This window comes from Synchytrium microbalum (assembly GCF_006535985.1).
Source record: "Synchytrium microbalum strain JEL517 chromosome Unknown SmJEL517_scf0015, whole genome shotgun sequence".
Taxonomy (NCBI): domain Eukaryota; kingdom Fungi; phylum Chytridiomycota; class Chytridiomycetes; order Synchytriales; family Synchytriaceae; genus Synchytrium; species Synchytrium microbalum.
Genome location: NW_022158364.1, coordinates 15,096 through 32,620, shown reverse-complemented (window position 1 = coordinate 32,620; position 17,525 = coordinate 15,096). Strand labels below are relative to the sequence as shown.

The window sequence follows — 17,525 nt, the reverse complement described above, 5'->3', positions numbered from 1 at the left end:
TTTCAATCACGAGAAGAGAATGAAATTGATGTCAGACAAGATCGGAAAGGACATCTTTTGGAAGCAATGAATAGTCTTGGCGCTATTGATGGACATACTTAAGGTATAACAAACGCTATTTTGTGGGTCCCTTTAATGGAAAAAACCGTAACACCTCGCTCTGGCGTATATAGGATCATAAAGTTGACGCCTCGGACCACGTGATCTCTCCCTGTCTCTCACTTGCAACACAGGCGCATGCTGCTCGACAAAGATCATCCCACCTAACACACCGGCCTCTTCAAAACACGCAAGTCGAGAAGAAAGTTGATGTCTTTGCCTCAAGACTCAAATCCTTGCCACAAGTAGCTCGACATATCTACAGTGCTGACTGAGGGGAGATTGAATTGTGATGCATGTCGTGTATATGCGACCGTTGGGTTGAAGCGTCAGCATTTAAAGAGTGTGGATAGAGTGTTGAATGGTGCTTTGACTCCTCCTTCGGCAATGTCTAGCTCAGGTTTGCGGCAAGGACGGGGCAGAGAGGTGCTTGGACTGCCATCGTGTCGGGTTAGAAAACGCTTTTGTCCCGCCTTGGTGTCATGTACGATGCTCAAAAGACGTACACTTGACACGTATACTCGCTCTTCAAATGTGACCAAGGAAGTGAATTCTGGATGTAACGGAACTCAGGAGGTTTACGGGCTTGAAATTGTGAGGTTACTTTCTATTTTCATCGTAGGAGATAATTACTTTTCGTGTCTCACCAACTTTACATTTCTTCCAAAACGAATAAAATATCGGACCTACTCTGATACCAGCCCGAAAATTGCTGATTCGCACTATGGATCCCTCAAGTTCAACGAAATTTTGGATAGTTTGCTCGTCGCTTCATCTGAAGCAGTTTTGTTGACATTCCTACGTCTTCTCTGTCAGAACGGTTTAAATGTGAGAAGTTGCAACCTTGTGGACGTGTCTCCTTCCACCCACCCTTTATCCCACTACGAATCCAATTGGCATAGAAGGTGTCTATAAGAATTCCTGTGTGGTATTGTCCATATTCATCAGAAGTAAATATGGAAGTAATGCTCTTGAGTCTGTTTATGGGGTTGTGCGATCTTGAAAAATGGGTCTAACCAATCATTCACAGTTGCCGGACTACGAATGTAAGAGCTGGCAAAGAATACCCAATCCTCCGCGTTGTAAACTCAACGTGGAAAGGGAACGGTCTCCGACAAGCTGTGATTGGTGGTCGACACATCATTCTTCGAGGACAAAGGCAGATGTTATTTGCTTTTGTATCTAACTTTGAGTCGTGATACTCAGACGGTACTGGATGTGCTCTGCTGCATCCGATCTGAACTGAACCGTCTTGCGCAAACAGAAACTGTGATGACCCCTGAAAACCCCATCACCGAATCGCAATCAGGCTTGAACCCAGAGGAGCAACAAATCTCTAGCATTTACCATGTATTTGTGCTTGTTTCAGTACATAAAAGCATCCGGTTGCTGCTGTGTAAACGTTAATTTTCAATGTTTGGGTTAACCATCGTGGTTGACCATAGAAAATTTTTGCTCAAATGCGGGAACGTGTACAATTACGAGAAGGCATCTGACGAAATAAGCGACAAATCCGTGAGCAGATTTTTTTTTTTTTTGGAAAAAAGTAGTGATGAAGTTGTAGAGCCAGGAGTCGAACCAGAGCCACCCTCGGATAATGCGACTAATGAAATGCAGAAATTCAATCCCCACAACGCACCCATCCACTACCAATATATAATACTTATTTATGCCATCGAGCCACGATGACTTGGGTATGCTTAACCGATGAAGCTAGGTAATAAATTAGAGCCTGTGCGCAAAATATTGAAGAAGCCGAAATAGCTATCAGACCAATACAAGTAAGAGTAGCAACAATTCAGCGATATGTTTTGGACATTATTAAGTTTGTTCATTATTTGTGACGGCCTCCTGCTGATTCTTACAGATTCTTTTCGTGTGAGCTGTCTCTTGCTTAGTGTGTCAACATTTAACACACTCTTGCTGTTCACGACACCTGACATCATATTCAAACAATTAGCTCAAACAGAGCCTTGAATCCTCGACTTGTCTCTCTCTCCGTGCTTGTTTCTGACGTAGAGGTTAGTGACAAATTGACTGCCGCAGCTTTGAAAGTTTTGTCTATGACGACATAAAGCAGGCTATTTGCAATAGTGGACTTCCCTGGAAATCTCCTGGTTCTCGTCAGGTTGCTTTTCAAATCAACTTGAAGTTTGTGGATTCGGTGCGGCAAGCTTTTGAAAGTCAGGGTTTGTCAATTTCTGAAGGATTTCTCGTCGTATTGATATTACGATTGTCTGTACGTCCTCTTACACCAAGTGATTTAGCATTTGGTAAGTGACGTGCCAAACTTCATTCCCCGAACTTCTTCTAATCTCATCACATATTCACCTTGCAAACCTTGCATTCAGAACCCTATTTGTCTCATTGAACGAAGAGGGTTGGTGGCTCTGCAGTGACTTGTTGTGATACTCTGAGGTATGCATTGTAGTTTCTGTTGGATCTTGCTTTACTAGCTCAACTATGGTTGATCTAGACCATTGGGTCACAACGAGTAGAATGCTTGATTCACCATACTTGCATCCGACTTCACCGACCCAAATTGTTCCGACTTTTAAGGTCTACTCTCGCAAGATCGCACTTCGGCGTCGTGCAGTTTTTCAAACCATGTGTGCCAGGCTCTTGTTGAAGATGGCTAATAGTGTTTCGTGAAACACTGAGCAAGGCACTCGGTGAATATTGGTCAGAGATTCCACCTTGATTTAGCTCTTTTTCAAGCATCTGGTCGGACTTATGCTCCTCTTTTTTGGCTAGGATATGCAAGCATCCTCTATTACTCAACCCTAATATTTCTCTGGAAGGATTTGCGGATGACCGTTTCACGCTGCTTCTTTGTGTAAACCCTTTTTGGCTGTGTGGTTTTGATGATACTTTGGCCATGTATGAAGTCTCGAAGGTTTGCCAGTTTAGTCAAACAACTCAACTCCACTGTTGTTTTTTTTTGTGCTAGCCACCATACTCCAAAGAAGTGACCAACGTCATTCAGATAGATATAAAGTAGTGTGGCTTGCTGCTCGTTTGAGTGGCAAGATATCTGGCAAGCATGTGACGCCACATCACTTGGCTGTAAACATGAACAAAAAGGGCTGTATGCATCTATCTCAGCCAGTCGGAATTGCTAAACCAATGATTTCTGGACTAATCTGATGATGAATATGATGAATTTTTTGATAGCCACGGTGGATCTACTCGGAACGGTAGGCAAACGACAGCAGCTGATGAAATGGTTGGTGGGATATGATGTTGATGACAAAATGCTATTCGATTTCTATCATAGATTCCACACAGCTTGTCGAGATCATCAAGATTGCTTTGGGATCTGTTTCGACATGTTGGTTTATAAAAAAAAGGATGAGATGGGATATGCGATGTTCACGAGGTCCACTCGAGTTCTTGACAAGAGGGTATGTGAAGCGATAAAGCCACGCGAATTGTGAGTCGAGATCATGATAGAGACATACTCTATTATTTGACACACGTCGAATTAACGAATCTTTTTTGTTTCACAAACTCAAATTGTTCTGTCGTGACAAACTCGTACCAATCTTAGAACAGCCTCCAATTTTCCACTTGTTCAACTGATATTATAGTATTTGAAACCATGTCAGACAAGCAACATGGTGATGAGGAGGTGAAGGGCAAGTGCTCTTCATCACAAAATGACAATGACTATGAGATGGAGGATGTTTCCCCGCCAAGCAAGATACAAAAGTTTGGAGATAAGAAACGCTCTCCTGTTATCCCTCCCTCCCCATTCTCCAACTCAAGTAAGTCATCATCGCTATGATCATCATCAAACATGATCACATCACACACACAGCGCAACATGCAAGAAAAACATTTAAGTCAACCAACATTTGAAGCTGAATGATCCAAACTTGAAATAGATGCAACATACTCTGTTGCTCCTGTTCAAACACATGGTAATGGCCAACCTGGAATTCGACCCAAACATTCATCTTGGACATACGGTACGTCTCAATCATGATCCAATCATATTCTTTCACCGAGCTTGATTTCAATCTGGGTTGATGTCGAAAACATTCTTGCTGTTTGAATTTTGATCACATACTCGCCAGATCATACTTTGATCAACAACACTCACATAGAAAAAAAGCAAAAAAATCATACATCAACGACGAGATTCATCATCAATCAAACTAATTTTCATCACAATCAAGGCTTAGGAGCTCCCTTCGGTACTGGTGGTGAACGTGGTGTGGAAAATACGCAGCCTTCGATGGGCTTTGATCCACCCGGAATGTCTCCCGCTGGAGGGCTCATGGCCATGTTTGGTTCCACCACTGCAGGTAAAGCGCATACAAACACAGAAAATGCTGATAGTCACATTTGCGGTGGTTTCTCTTGCTCTTGCATTCATCGCCGTGGATGAGTCGAAACTTTGAATATTCACTCATTGAATTGAACTTAGATTATGCTCAAGGAAGGTCAAATGCTCAGAAGTCGGGAAACGGTGAATCTGACATCTCCAAAGCAGTATCAGCAAACAACAATGCCAGCAATGACACGATGTTCAAGCAGGCTTTTGAAAAGTTTATGGAGCCATATCTTGCTGGTGTAGGTCAATCAATTCCTGTCAACTCAATGACTTTGGAATCAAATGCACATGAAGTAAGTTTTCTCAATCAATTGCACGTTAGGGTTTTTTGTCAAATTTGGTTCCTTCGAAAAACTATGTACTGATCTTTCATTCATTTCTAGTCTTCAAGTACGAGTGCAAATCAAATCTCGAGCGGAGGTGCCTCTCCTGTTGTGGTATGTTTTCCAGTCTTTTGGAGCTGCTCGAAAAACTGGCTTTCGCGGCACCTTTCATTTCTCCTCAGTCTTTTGTGACAGTTCACTCGTTTCCAGATAGGAAATAATGAGATAGCCCATACCATGTTCGAAATTTTGACCAGTCTACACACCTTGCAGTTACTGAACAAGTTTCTAGTCGAGAGGGCTGTAGCTCAAGTACCTATCCAACCAGAAATGTAAGTTTTGGAAATTGCATTTCATTCTTGTCGACATGTCATCTTGCAAAGTTGGCTCGGAGTGTTTTCTCATCTTCTTTTCAGTCAATACAGGGTTATGATTGATTTGGTTGGGGACTCAGTCACTCAAAAGGAATGGGGTCATGTCGACCGTAAATATGATTTGTGCCTCAGGGTCTTTAAATTGCTGAACCACAACGAAGCTGTCAAGATTGAAGACCAACCAGCATTGTACTATGTACAATTCGATGGCGATCCCAATAAGCTGGAGGCCTTCCTGATGGTCTTTCCTGACTATGGTATTACTCGAATATGGGATGATTCTGCAAAGACAGACGATGATGGTACATACCATACGGCCAAAGAAGTCTTTGAAAATACAATATACAAACGCCATGATAAAACCGCTTGGAGGAAAGTTTATCCTCTCTAAATTGCCACAAGATGTAAATTGCCAAAAACAAAACCTTGCTTTGTCATTCTGATTCATTTTTCTTGTGATGCTTTCATTCTTCGATCTTTTTTTGCGAAGTTGCTCATTGTTTAAAAGAACGATGAGTCGAGCCGATCCAATACCCAAAAGAACATTCAAAGTCTCGATTCAGTGGCAAATTAGGACCCGAGAGACTTTGAGCAAAATGATTTCAGGTGTGTCAAACTCTTGACATATGTAAAATCTATTGAGTCTTCTTTGAAGGTCTAAGTTCACCGACTGAAGAACTATAGAGAACATATGGCACAACAATTGGCAATGATGCCAGACCAGCAAATATGAGCCATTCGTTCTGTAAATTGTGAAAAAGGAGGTGTGTGAGAGGGGTTGAAAAACATTCTTTTGGTGGTGTTGGTGGTGGTGGTTGTTGTATGAATTTTTTAACCGACAATTGACAAGAGGACACGGAAGCACGTTTCTACCATCCCGATACTCACAGTATGTGAAGAAATGGTAGCATACTCTTGTTCAGTAGCGATATATACAGCTCCCAATGACGAAGACCATGCCGTCTAAAATATGAGAGTTATTCGTGAGTGAATAAGCCAGCTAAAAGAAAACGAATATGCTGGATGCATGCCAAACCGGCCCACCGAGCTTCACTTACGACTTTCTTGTTATTTACAGTATAATGAACCGCAACAGGTTCATCTTGGAATGGACCAGTTATGGCCGCGACAACGACATAAGAGAAGGTAGCGTTTGCAGCGATATTGACTTTGGGGAAGGTGGTGGATGTTGTTGAACCTTCTTGGATCGTGAATTGTGTGTGGTTTTTGAAGCTCTGTGTGAGATGAGAAGTGTGGGTTCAGATTCCAATAAATTGAGAGATGTAATTCTAACGTGGAATGGTTACCTTGTCATTCAAGATGACGTTTGTGATGACCCTAGTTAGTATTTGATGGCAATGAGTTTGTAATGTTGACGGATGGTGCATGGTCCAACCATAGCGGCGTACTCTGGTCCTAGATTGAATACGGATACTTTGACGGTAGTTGGCCTGCCCTGGACAAAGTATTCTTGTTCGATTTCCTATTGTAAATATGATTGTTTTTGTCATAAATGTACCTGCAAATGCGTCAATGACATACCTTTGATACTAGTACGGTCCCGCATACTAGGGATATGAATGCAGCGAGTAGTAATAATATCCTCATGATTTTTGATGTACTCTCTATCGTTGTGTACGTGTATGTGTGAAGATGTGAAAGGGTGGACGGTGATGGAGAACGACAAAACACACAACAATTACGTGATAGAAAAGCGGCCGATAGATAGTAATAATTCCTATGTTGATGGTGTAAGTATAATGATGGTGCTAAGAGTTGATTTGAAAATGGCTGGCTGAAAACTGCAAAGTAGTGAAAACGCGTCCAAGTTTTCGTGTCATTGGTTGAAGGAAAGTGACTACAAACTACAATAATTTTACTTTTGAATTGAGTGCCCTTTCCTTATTTTCTACCTCTCAGCTTCATCAACGAAGATGTGCAATCCAAGCCCCAAAGGCTCCCCTTGCTCTCCCTATTTTTTTTCGACAGAGTCAATCCATCATTAGCATCGTTAGTGGCAACAAGACACTATCACGGCAAATATGACCATATCCCATTATCACGAATACCAGGTATTCCCTCTTTCCTCAGGATAAATAGCACCATTTTCATCATGATAGCTCAAATTACTCTCATAACTAGGTCATTGGCAGGAAACTGGCCACTGAAAAAGAGCCAATTCCCAAGCTATACCGGATGAGATTATTTGCTCCAAATACTACTGTCGCAAAGTCTCGTTTCTGGTACTTTTTGAAGCAAGTCCGTAAGGTCAAGAGAGCATCTGGTGAAATCGTTGCTGTTAACGAGGTAGGCATCAAGGAGCTTGGGTATGGGATTGGGGACAGAGCAGAAGAGAGGAGATATGTGGACTGGTATATATTACAGTCATTACAGTATGCAGCTACTTTGGATGGATGTTGTACAAGGCACTGAGCGTGGATGAACTGCGACTGAAAAAAACACTTGCACATACACGAGAGAGGACAACTGATGTCCAAACACTACAAGCTTTTCTACATCAGAATCCTCATCATCATCACGTATGTCTAGATCTTTGAAAAGAAGCCATTGGTCATCAAAAACTACGGTATCTGGCTACGATACAACTCTCGATCTGGTACCCACAACATGTACAAGGAATACAGAGAATTGACACGAACAGACGCTGTTGCTTCTTGCTGTAAGTCTCATTAGATACACAGTGATACATGTGGGATATCATGGTGGATCAGGCCAACCAACAGCCTTTGGAATGAAACACCCAAGACCTCGCATCGTCCGTTTATTGATATCACTTCGTCTCTACAGACCAAGATATGGCTTCAAAGCACCGAGCTCGATTCAGTTCCATCCAAATCATCAAGGTCGCCCTTGTCAAGAACGAAGATGTCAGACGTCCACACATCAAACAAGTCTTGGTATGTGTATCATGTGTAGTTTGTTGCTCTGGTTGGCCCTTTCGGCCTTCCCATCCAGTTGACCTTTTTTTCGGCCTTCAACGTAACAGGTACCTGGTCTCAAGTTCCCTCTTCCTCACCGAGTTCAAAGAGCTGCATCCAAGGCTCATGCCAACACCTTCATCGGTCATCGCCCATCTACTTACGTGGCTTAGAAAAGCTGAACAAGGTTGAGTTTTGTACTGTAGTTAGCAATAAAAGATCAAGACAAAGTTCTCGTAATCAGATTTCGTGTTGCGTAGGTTTATAACCATAGCATTTAGTGGTAATATAAAGCAGCAGTAGAGGGCAATCTTGAACGTGTGTTGGTTCCGCGAACTCGTCCTTTGTACTTCTCGAAACCAGTCCTTTCGTTCATCGCAAATAACACACGTAAGGAGAGAAACAAAAAGCAATCATGGTGGGAGCTAATGTGGAGATATCATAAACATATGCATCGACTCCTTAAAATCTCAAATTTCTTATTATTAGGCTGCCATGACATTTGACAGTCAACACGAAGACTTGCTGGTAGGTTTTGACGAATTTAAACAAACAATCCAATTCCGAAGCAGTATGCACATCCTTGTTCATAACTAATACTCTGCTTTCGGTACATAGCATGATGCGCAACTAGACTACTATGGCCGGAAACTAGCAACGTGTTCATCAGATAGAACTGTTCGCTTGTTCGAAATTGAAGGAGAGCAACATCGACCCATTGATATTTTACGAGGGTATATGAGCATTTGAAACAAATCTACTAGCAGATTCTGTTGGTTGGAAGTGTCTTGAACTCCTCATCTCACTCCAAACCCAAACTCATATAGACACGAAGGTCCAGTATGGCAAGTAGCTTGGGCACATCCCAAGTTTGGAAATCTATTGGCTTCATGTTCATATGATACACGGGTGCTCGTATGGAAGGAAGTCAATGGACAATGGATCAAAATCAAGGAACACGCTGTACATACTGCTTCCGGTAACAATAAGAGCAGCAAAAACAACGAGACTGACAAACAGAAGATTACAAGAAGACTCGTGTATCTCGTGACGCTATTCTAACCGATTAAACGACACGCTCATAGTCAACTCGGTATCATGGGCTCCACATGAATTTGGACTAGTACTGGCTTGTGCTTCTTCTGATGGCAAAGTGTCGCTCTTGACGTGTAAAGGTAGGCTAATAATCCACGGAATCGTACTCTGGATTTCTCTTCTTTGGACTCCTTATTTCCTCTCCTTTTTTTGCTGCGTTATAGAGGATGGACAATGGGAATCTGTCGCATTCCCAGCTCATTCTATTGGATGCAATGCAGTCAGTTGGGCACCAGCAACAACGCCAGGAAGTCTCGTACATTCAACCTCGTCAACATTGGCTTCCACAGCCAGGAGGTTTGCGTCTGGTGGTTGTGATAATCTCATAAAAATATGGAAGTGAGTATTAGTGTTCGTTTGCGATTCGTTTTTTGGTCGTTTAACAAATACTCATCATCATTATCTATCTTGTCCAGGGACGAAGGACAAGGATCATGGAAGGAAGAATTCACACTAGAAGGACATACAGATTGGGTTCGTGATGTGGCATGGGCGCCGAATATAGGATTACCTCATAGCTACCTTGCCAGTTGTGGACAGGTGTGAAATGTGTTTTTGTTGACACAGAACATCATCGCCAATGACCCTGTTCACACACACTCACATCCCATTCTCACTCACATCCCATCCTACCAAAACAGGACAAGTTGGTGTTCGTATGGACTCAAGACAGTCCTACAGCCAATTGGACTCGCAAGATTGTCAAGAATGAGGCCTTTTCCGATGTTGTATGGCGAGTCAGTTGGTCTTTGGCTGGCAACATTTTGGCCGTATCATCTGGTGACAACAAGGTATGCTGCCGTCACGATAGTATCTTTTTCGCTCTATGAATGCGTGAACTGATTCTCTTTTCTCGTTGCCATTAGGTGTCTTTATGGAAGGAGAATCTCAAAGGCGATTACAACCAAATTGGTGAAGACAGCGGGATATAAAGAGCAATCTGTAATGAATGTATATTATTTAGACAATGAATGATGCAGTTTTATGTGCTCGTTATGTTGTATGTTGTATGTAGCATCCGAAGCCAGGGTAGTTTTAAAAAGGGAAGTCGACGCAAACCAGTTTCAACAGTGGTTTTTCGTCGAGTCTCGTAAAGGGAGCAGAAGAAAAAGAAAATCTCCTTCACAAACCGTAGAGACTCGTAACTTACAATCTCCGACTTTTTCTTCAAGTTTGACATTTTTCACGTTGAAGCTGTCAAGATAAGAGCCTCATCCTACACTTTCCTCTTAATCTGTGAAGCCCCATACCAATAATGGTAAGATAAGCTCCTTTTCAGCACTTGTAGCTTGAGAAGCAACTAAGGAATTTGGATGCACCTCTTGACGCCAAAGTTTTCTTTCCTAATCGATATCGATTATAGCATCAAAAACAACTGACATCAAACCATCTGTTAGTGTGGAATTCTCGCCTTGTTGCTGGCTGATACAGAAGCTAATACAGGTGCTAGTGCTGAATTATACGAAGCGCTTGGCATCCTACAGCATCGTGGTCAGGTAACTGACTGATATCAAATCTGCATCATCAGAAAGATAAGGAGCTGATTTCGAATTTCCTATGCTTGACAATCTTAGGATGCCGCCGGTATCGTCACTTGTGGAGCACGTGTATGTACTATTTGACAGTCATATATCTGAGAACGTTTGATCCTTATCTGGACTCTTCGGACCGTGAACAAAACACCTGTCTTTTTGACACACATCATCTGTCGTAGGGTCGATTATATCAATGTAAAGGAAACGGACTTGTGCGAGACGTGTTTGATGAAAAGCAACTAGTTAATTTGATGGGTTATATGGGTGTTGCTCATGGTAAATTCTTTTGGAAATCCTGGTGTGATTCTTTTGACCGCCGTTTGACATTGTCTCGTTGCAATAGCTCGATACCCAACTGCTGGCTCAAGCTCACTGTCAGAAGCTCAGCCGTTCTATGTCAACAGTCCGTATGGTATTGTGGTTGCTCATGTGAGTGTGAAGCCAATCCTTTGACCTCACTGATTAGTTTTTTTGGTCTTCGTGTCCCACTGATTTGCGTATTGCTGATGGTATTAGAATGGAAACTTGACAAACGCGCAAGAATTGGCACACTTTCTGGATATTGAAGCTCATCGACATGTCAACACTGACTCGGATTCTGAACTCTTGTTGAATATTTTCGCAAACGAGTTGCAAAAGACTGGTAAATTCAGGTATGTTGGGTCAACTAAAGGCAAACTTGCGCGCGGAGCTGTGTCTACCCAAAAGAATCTTAAATGTCTCTGTATCGTTTTCGGACCAATTTGATCTGACATTGATTTTACCGCTAATAGGTTGAACGAAGACGATACCTTCAATGCTTTGAAGTCAGTGTATCAACAATGTCGTGGTGGTTATGCTTGTACAATGATGATTGCTGGTATGTCCCTTGACAGCCCGTAGTGCTGTAGTATCACAGGGTTTTTTTGTTGATGATTCTCCAACCCCGACAATAACACCAATATCGTCACCCTCCTTTAGGGTTCGGCATCATTGGATTCAGAGACCCAAACGGCATCCGTCCCCTCGTCTACGGCACACGAGAAGTCCCCGGCCACGGCCTCGATTTCATCTTTGCCTCCGAATCCGTCGCAATAGAAGCACTGGGATACACCAACATACAGGATGTAGGACCTGGTGAAGCAATCATTGTGACTCGACACCAAAAAGTTACACGACGACAAGTGGTACCTGCACGATCCTTCACCCCATGTATTTTCGAATATGTTTATTTCGCTCGCCCTGATTCTATTATGGATGGTATATCGGTGTACAAGGCTCGTCTTGCTATGGGTGAGGCGCTTGCGATACAGGTCAAAAAGACTTTTCAAAACAAGTTGGATCTTGATGTTGTTATTCCTGTAAGTGCTTCTTGCCATTGTCTTGTATCATGTCTGATTTTTTTGTTTGGTTGATGCTGTTGGTTGGTTGTCATTTGACCAAAAATGATCTAAGAAAATCCATGCCCCGCTGCATGAAAGCAAAACACACCCCACAAATGAAGTCAAAAGAAGTGATCACCCACAGCTTATATTATTATGAAGACCGTTACCAAAGAAATTGCGTTTGACACCAAGAAAGAAACCACTTACCAACTCAACAAGTGGTTCAGTCTCTAACCACGACATTTTCACTTATTAGGTCCCAGATACCAGTCGTGTTGCTGCTTTACAAGCTGCAACCTGTCTAGGTATTCCATATCGTGAAGGGTTTATAAAAAATCGTTACATTGGTCGTACTTTTATCATGCCTGGGCAACAATTGAGGAAGAAGAATGTCAGACGTAAGCTGAATCCCATGACTATGGAATTCGCAGACAAGAATGTATTGATTGTTGATGGTATGTCGATTTGAACATGCTCAGCTTGAGACTGCGTTTCTTTTTGGCTGACTCTTTGTGAATCTCACTTTGTCTTTGTTTAGACTCTATTGTACGAGGAACAACATCAAAAGAAATCATTCAAATGGCAAGAGAATGTGGTGCTAGAAAAGTGTACTTTGCTTCGTGTGCGCCACCAATTCGGTAATTCATTGAGCGTATTGGCCCCGTTTTTTAACTCGTTTGCTGACTTCTGTTGTTTTGTGAACAATCAGGTACCCAAATGTATATGGTATCGACATGCCAACTCGAAAAGAATTGGTCGCTTTCAACCGGACACCTGAACAAGTTGCTACTGAGATTGGTGCTGATTTTGTCATCTACCAGGTATGTGATTCTTCGAAAGACAAAAGAATCCTACTCTCGATTTGGAGAAATGCAGACCTCAAAGGTGTATCTCACACAACTGAAAACCGTATAGGATTTGGAAGATTTGGTGCACTCTGTATCGCAATTCAACCCTCAAATTACCTCATTTGATGTGTCCGTGTTTTCAGGATGTTATGTTACAGGTAATGAAGATGAACTATCTTCAGCAAAATATCGCACCACAAAAAAAAGCCACCATAAGTTGATATCCTCACACCTCTATCTCTCAACTTGTAGAGGACATCACTGACGAATACCTGGACGATTTGGAACGCCAACGAAGCGATTCAGCCAAAGCCACCAAGTCCACAGCAACAACAACAGCCGTCGTTGCAGCAGTGAATGGAAATGGATTTGCCGCTAGCAATAGTCTTCAAGATATTGGGCTATACAATACCCACAATATGGTCAGATTCCAAAAGTAGATTTGGGATATCATGGTGTTGCATGATTTTTTGGTTTTGATTTTTTCTGATTATGATGGATTACGATGATAAAGAGGTTTGATAAAAGATGATGAGTGAATTTGTGAGAAGTGGGAGAGACAAAAAGGAAGAGTTTTAATAGTATAAAAACAAGAAGAGTGGAGGTAACTTTTTTTTACAAATCACATACATTCTTATTTTTGAGAGGAGATTTTGGCAGTGTGATGTTGCTTGTTGCTGTTGTGATACATGATTATCTGGTGTGTTTGATTGTGACCTGATTGATCAAGAGGCAACAATGATGTACCATTTATGAGATTTGGACTAAATTGACAGCTTTCGAGACGAGCTGGTTGGACAGGCCGCTGATATCAACTTCATAAGACCATATCAATAGTGTGGAAGTTTTGCTCCTTCTTGCTGGCTTGGTGATACAGAAGCAAATGCAGGTTGTTTAATCGCATGAGACTTTTTTGGCATCTTGCAGCATCGCGGTCAGGTACTTTCAAAACTGCCCGGAAATCAAAAGGGAAGTGCTGCAAAGGATTCGGTGCACTCTGTATTGTCATTAAACCGATGCAATTTGGAATATCAATGAAGGGCAGAACACTGTTACAACGACAGCGGTAGGCCTATGGTCCAGATTCCAAAACTATTGGTGGTCTTTTGAAGTTTGATTCTTTTGGATCAGGATGAGTGATGTCGCAAGAGCAAGGCAGTGGGGTTCAGTAATGTATTCAAGAGTAGATTAAGGTTTTTGACGAATACATACACTGTTATTTGTGAGAGAAGACGTGTTTTGGCAACCTTGCGATGTAATATTACAGTATACGATGTATTTTTCAAAATGCGAAAACAAGCAAAATCATTATATGTACAGCAAAAAAACCTGGCACGAAACGGTTAGGACAACCAACGAGATGTATCGTCGCTTCTCCACTTCACTCGTCATCAGAATCCTCCTGCTCCTTCATATTCACACCATCACCAGCAGCGCCAACAACATCCCCAACATCCCCATCCTTTTGTAATCGTTTCCTAATGAGATCCGTTATAGCTATCTGAGTCTTACGATCCAGTTTCTTGAGTTTACGCTCTAGATCTCTTTTTAGGTCCCAGTTTGGCTTTTTGGGGGCTAGATTTGTTAAATCCTGTTTGTATGATGCGTCAATGACGAGGTTTGGATACATGTAATGTAAGAGCTTAAAACCTATCCATATTCATCATATTCATTAGCTTACCAGTTCTTGGTTTCGATCTTTTTCAGCTTGTAACGCTTCCTTAGCGAATTCGGCTGTATCTGCTTCTAGATGCGATGGCCTAAACACAAGGAGTAAAAAAAGGCACATCAGTCTCATGAGTGAATGGTATTGTCCAACAGGTTTTATTGGTCCTGCAACAGCGTCATCCAGAGCCTCCAACCACCAGATATGATCACAAAGAGCCAACAAAATCATGAAATACATGCTATACATCATACTTCTGGCTTCATTTTTCTCGAACAACCAACGTTAAACTGCTCAAATGTTTTAATGTACCTCATCAAGACATCTATATCATCACCATTCTCTCGTCTCCTTTTACCACTAGTAGCATGTCCGTTTGATGCATTCTCGCCTTCTTCGTCATCATCGGTTTGCCTATAACAGACTTAGTTCAGAATCATCGGTGTGCCATTTTTGGTTTCTTACCTGGTTTCAGGAACTTGCTTGACTTCCTGCTGCTGCACATTGCCTCCTAGCTTCCTGGCTTTTAGATCAGCTAGTTTGGCCTTCCTCGCTTTTGCTGCTGCTTCCAAATCCATCGTCGCTTGAAAAGAAATTGGGTTTTGCGAATAGCAGGTCAAACAGAGGTTTAGCAAATATCGCTGAACATCTTCATATCGATAGCCAGCACCTACATGCGTTAGGTTACGTAAACAGACGTGGTTCAAACTTAATATCGCCAAATCCTTGACAATTTTGAAGCATTGTTTTTGGCCAATTCAATCCAAATATATTTTTATCGTCTCTATATATCATCTTGTTCTTAGCCCTTTACAGAGCAAATAGTCACGAACTCTGGCTTCAAACTGGCACCACCAACCAGGAACCCATCAATAGATTCCTGTACCGAAAGCTCAGCACAGTTTGCGCCATTGACTGATCCACCATACAAGATACGGGTGGCATCTGCAACTTGTTGGGACACAGTGGATGCCAACCATTTTCGGATTTCCATGTGGACTTCACGAGCCTAATGTATGATGTAAACTGGTTAGTCTGTGGTAAGGCACCCTTCAAGAAGACGGTAAAAAAACATACACAGCGTTTATTGCATCAGCTGTTTATACCTGTTGAGGAGACGCAACCTTTCCAGTCCCAATAGCCCAAACTGGTTCATAAGCAATGACAACATTAGTCCAATCGTTTTTGGACGCTTCAGCGATTTTAGCAGATATAGCTCCTAATTGTCGGAAAATGACTTCTGTAGTCTTGTTGGCTTCTCGTTCGGCCAGGGATTCACCACAACATGCAATGACTTTTAAGCCAGAGTTGAGTGCAAATGCGACCTTTGATGCCACGAACTAGGTTGGTGTGATGAGAGAGTGTGTTGGTAAAGTGTTGACGTTGAACCCAAGCCTGAAGACCATGAATTGTCAGAGTTGACAACTTGCTTCATCAGATTCCTTGAAGATATCACGACGTTCAGAGTGTCCTAGAATAGTCCATTCTACACTCAAGTCCTTGAGGAACTCAGGACTAGCAAAAAATACCTCATTCAGCATGCATCCAAGCACTGAGTTTGACAGCTCATACCTGACTTCACCAGTAAAAGCACCATTTGCCGCATTGTATACATTCTGAGCCGAGACACCGACCTCCTTGCGTAATGATTTGCGAACCATGTCCAAGTATGGGCTTGGAGGAGACACGACGACCTCTGCAGTAGGGGTTTTCAAATTTTTGAATGTCATGCAGCTTGACGTGATGTAAGCTTGATTTTACCGGTTTCAGGACTCCATTTAGCTTCATTGAGCATCTTGACCAGAGTTTCGACGAGTTTTGTCGATGCATTCATCTTCCAGTTTCCTCCAATCTAATTGGCTAAAGTGCGTCAAACCCGCTTGTAATGCTTCAACTTCAAAACATTAGATAGAGTAACTAACTAACTTACAAAGAATCTTCTAGTAGTCATGGCAGCAATACTGTATTCCCTTGATGCTAGTTGTTGAGTGATTGCAGAGACTCTTTGCATCCAATATCTTGAATTTGTGAATTGTTAAAAGTAGAAGGTGAAAGCTTAGACAGTTAGATTGGAATTCTCTTCGCAACGATGCAATTCATGCCAGGAACAATAATCCAAGGTAATCTCTCTGCGGGATCATACGCACCCTCCTCATCACCAAATCTTAACATTGCTACATCTCAACCAACATGTAGACACGTCACAACAAAAACAATCAGACATAACCCTCCTCGCTAAATACGGTTCACGAAGCATCATCCTATTTGGAAACTGGTCGTCTGTCGTCACACTATCGCCCTACACAAAGGCACTGCCAACAGCCATACACTGTATTGCAGTCCTTCCCAAATCACAGGCTGATTTGCTCGCTGTGGCCGCTATTCATGATGTAATACCTGCCACTATAGACCAGGACGATATAGAGGCAAGGACTAGTGCAGCTGAGGATGTGGCACGAGGAGATGTTTCCAAGGTGTGTGTTTTGGACTTTTCGACAGGTTTTTTTGGCATACTGAATGTCGCTAATACACATTTATTCCTTGTTTTAGGAACTCATACCGTACTTGTCAGGTACCGGCCCTCTTTTGTTTCGTCCTTCACAAGGAAACTCAACCCCCAAAAAATCCACCACCATCTCCCCATTAGTCGTACTGGACCAAGACCAAACAGTCGCAATCGTATCCCTCGGCTCAGGACTCGGAATGCTAACATCCAACCGTAAAGACGATGATGTGATGCTACAATTACGAGTTCTTACTTCTGAAGCTGTCAACCAGTTAACTCGAACATCACCCTCGTCTTCTTTATCATCACAGCATCAGCATAGTAGTGCTCCAATACCACCAGTCAATGCAGCGTTATTAGCATCAGGGTCAGGATTATCGTCTGTAGCAGCAGGCACGAAACGTAAAGACGTGCCCTTGTAAAAGAACCATTCGTTG

The 17,525-nt window shown here is 42.3% G+C and overlaps 7 protein-coding genes across 7 annotated transcripts; 4 read left to right on the top strand and 3 right to left on the bottom strand.

Moving 5' to 3' along the window:
- Positions 1-5,770: 5,770 nt before the first annotated feature.
- On the bottom strand, positions 5,771-6,743 carry SmJEL517_g03054 (uncharacterized protein; the record flags this gene model as incomplete). The annotated part of the gene is made up of 6 exons (XM_031168982.1): positions 5,771-5,878; positions 6,024-6,098; positions 6,194-6,370; positions 6,443-6,473; positions 6,545-6,618; positions 6,678-6,743. The coding sequence occupies 6 exons, from the start codon at positions 6,741-6,743 to the stop codon at positions 5,771-5,773; spliced, it is 531 nt and encodes a 176-aa protein (XP_031024986.1).
- A 434-nt stretch (positions 6,744-7,177) lies between these two features.
- On the top strand, positions 7,178-8,247 carry SmJEL517_g03053 (uncharacterized protein; the record flags this gene model as incomplete). Its single annotated transcript, XM_031168981.1, has 5 exons — positions 7,178-7,207; positions 7,278-7,442; positions 7,686-7,815; positions 7,944-8,053; positions 8,143-8,247. The coding sequence occupies 5 exons, from the start codon at positions 7,178-7,180 to the stop codon at positions 8,245-8,247; spliced, it is 540 nt and encodes a 179-aa protein (XP_031024991.1).
- A 242-nt stretch (positions 8,248-8,489) lies between these two features.
- Positions 8,490-10,101, top strand: SmJEL517_g03052 (uncharacterized protein; the record flags this gene model as incomplete). The annotated part of the gene is made up of 9 exons (XM_031168980.1): positions 8,490-8,504; positions 8,564-8,602; positions 8,693-8,808; positions 8,902-9,053; positions 9,160-9,249; positions 9,334-9,508; positions 9,586-9,709; positions 9,811-9,960; positions 10,036-10,101. The coding sequence occupies 9 exons, from the start codon at positions 8,490-8,492 to the stop codon at positions 10,099-10,101; spliced, it is 927 nt and encodes a 308-aa protein (XP_031024992.1).
- A 323-nt stretch (positions 10,102-10,424) lies between these two features.
- ADE4 (amidophosphoribosyltransferase) lies at positions 10,425-13,356 on the top strand (the record flags this gene model as incomplete). The annotated part of the gene is made up of 13 exons (XM_031168979.1): positions 10,425-10,427; positions 10,567-10,665; positions 10,744-10,776; positions 10,884-10,980; positions 11,048-11,133; positions 11,221-11,357; positions 11,478-11,563; positions 11,665-12,044; positions 12,325-12,523; positions 12,607-12,706; positions 12,778-12,889; positions 12,984-13,074; positions 13,169-13,356. The coding sequence occupies 13 exons, from the start codon at positions 10,425-10,427 to the stop codon at positions 13,354-13,356; spliced, it is 1,611 nt and encodes a 536-aa protein (XP_031024989.1).
- Positions 13,357-14,297: 941 nt separating this feature from the next.
- Positions 14,298-15,160, bottom strand: SmJEL517_g03050 (uncharacterized protein; the record flags this gene model as incomplete). The annotated part of the gene is made up of 4 exons (XM_031168978.1): positions 14,298-14,507; positions 14,598-14,676; positions 14,895-14,996; positions 15,048-15,160. The coding sequence occupies 4 exons, from the start codon at positions 15,158-15,160 to the stop codon at positions 14,298-14,300; spliced, it is 504 nt and encodes a 167-aa protein (XP_031024990.1).
- A 224-nt stretch (positions 15,161-15,384) lies between these two features.
- Positions 15,385-16,593, bottom strand: TPI1 (triose-phosphate isomerase; the record flags this gene model as incomplete). Its single annotated transcript, XM_031168977.1, has 6 exons — positions 15,385-15,591; positions 15,689-15,876; positions 16,009-16,097; positions 16,155-16,278; positions 16,344-16,434; positions 16,513-16,593. The coding sequence occupies 6 exons, from the start codon at positions 16,591-16,593 to the stop codon at positions 15,385-15,387; spliced, it is 780 nt and encodes a 259-aa protein (XP_031025053.1).
- A 78-nt stretch (positions 16,594-16,671) lies between these two features.
- On the top strand, positions 16,672-17,510 carry SmJEL517_g03048 (uncharacterized protein; the record flags this gene model as incomplete). The annotated part of the gene is made up of 4 exons (XM_031168976.1): positions 16,672-16,702; positions 16,779-17,056; positions 17,133-17,154; positions 17,230-17,510. The coding sequence occupies 4 exons, from the start codon at positions 16,672-16,674 to the stop codon at positions 17,508-17,510; spliced, it is 612 nt and encodes a 203-aa protein (XP_031025052.1).
- Positions 17,511-17,525: the final 15 nt, after the last annotated feature.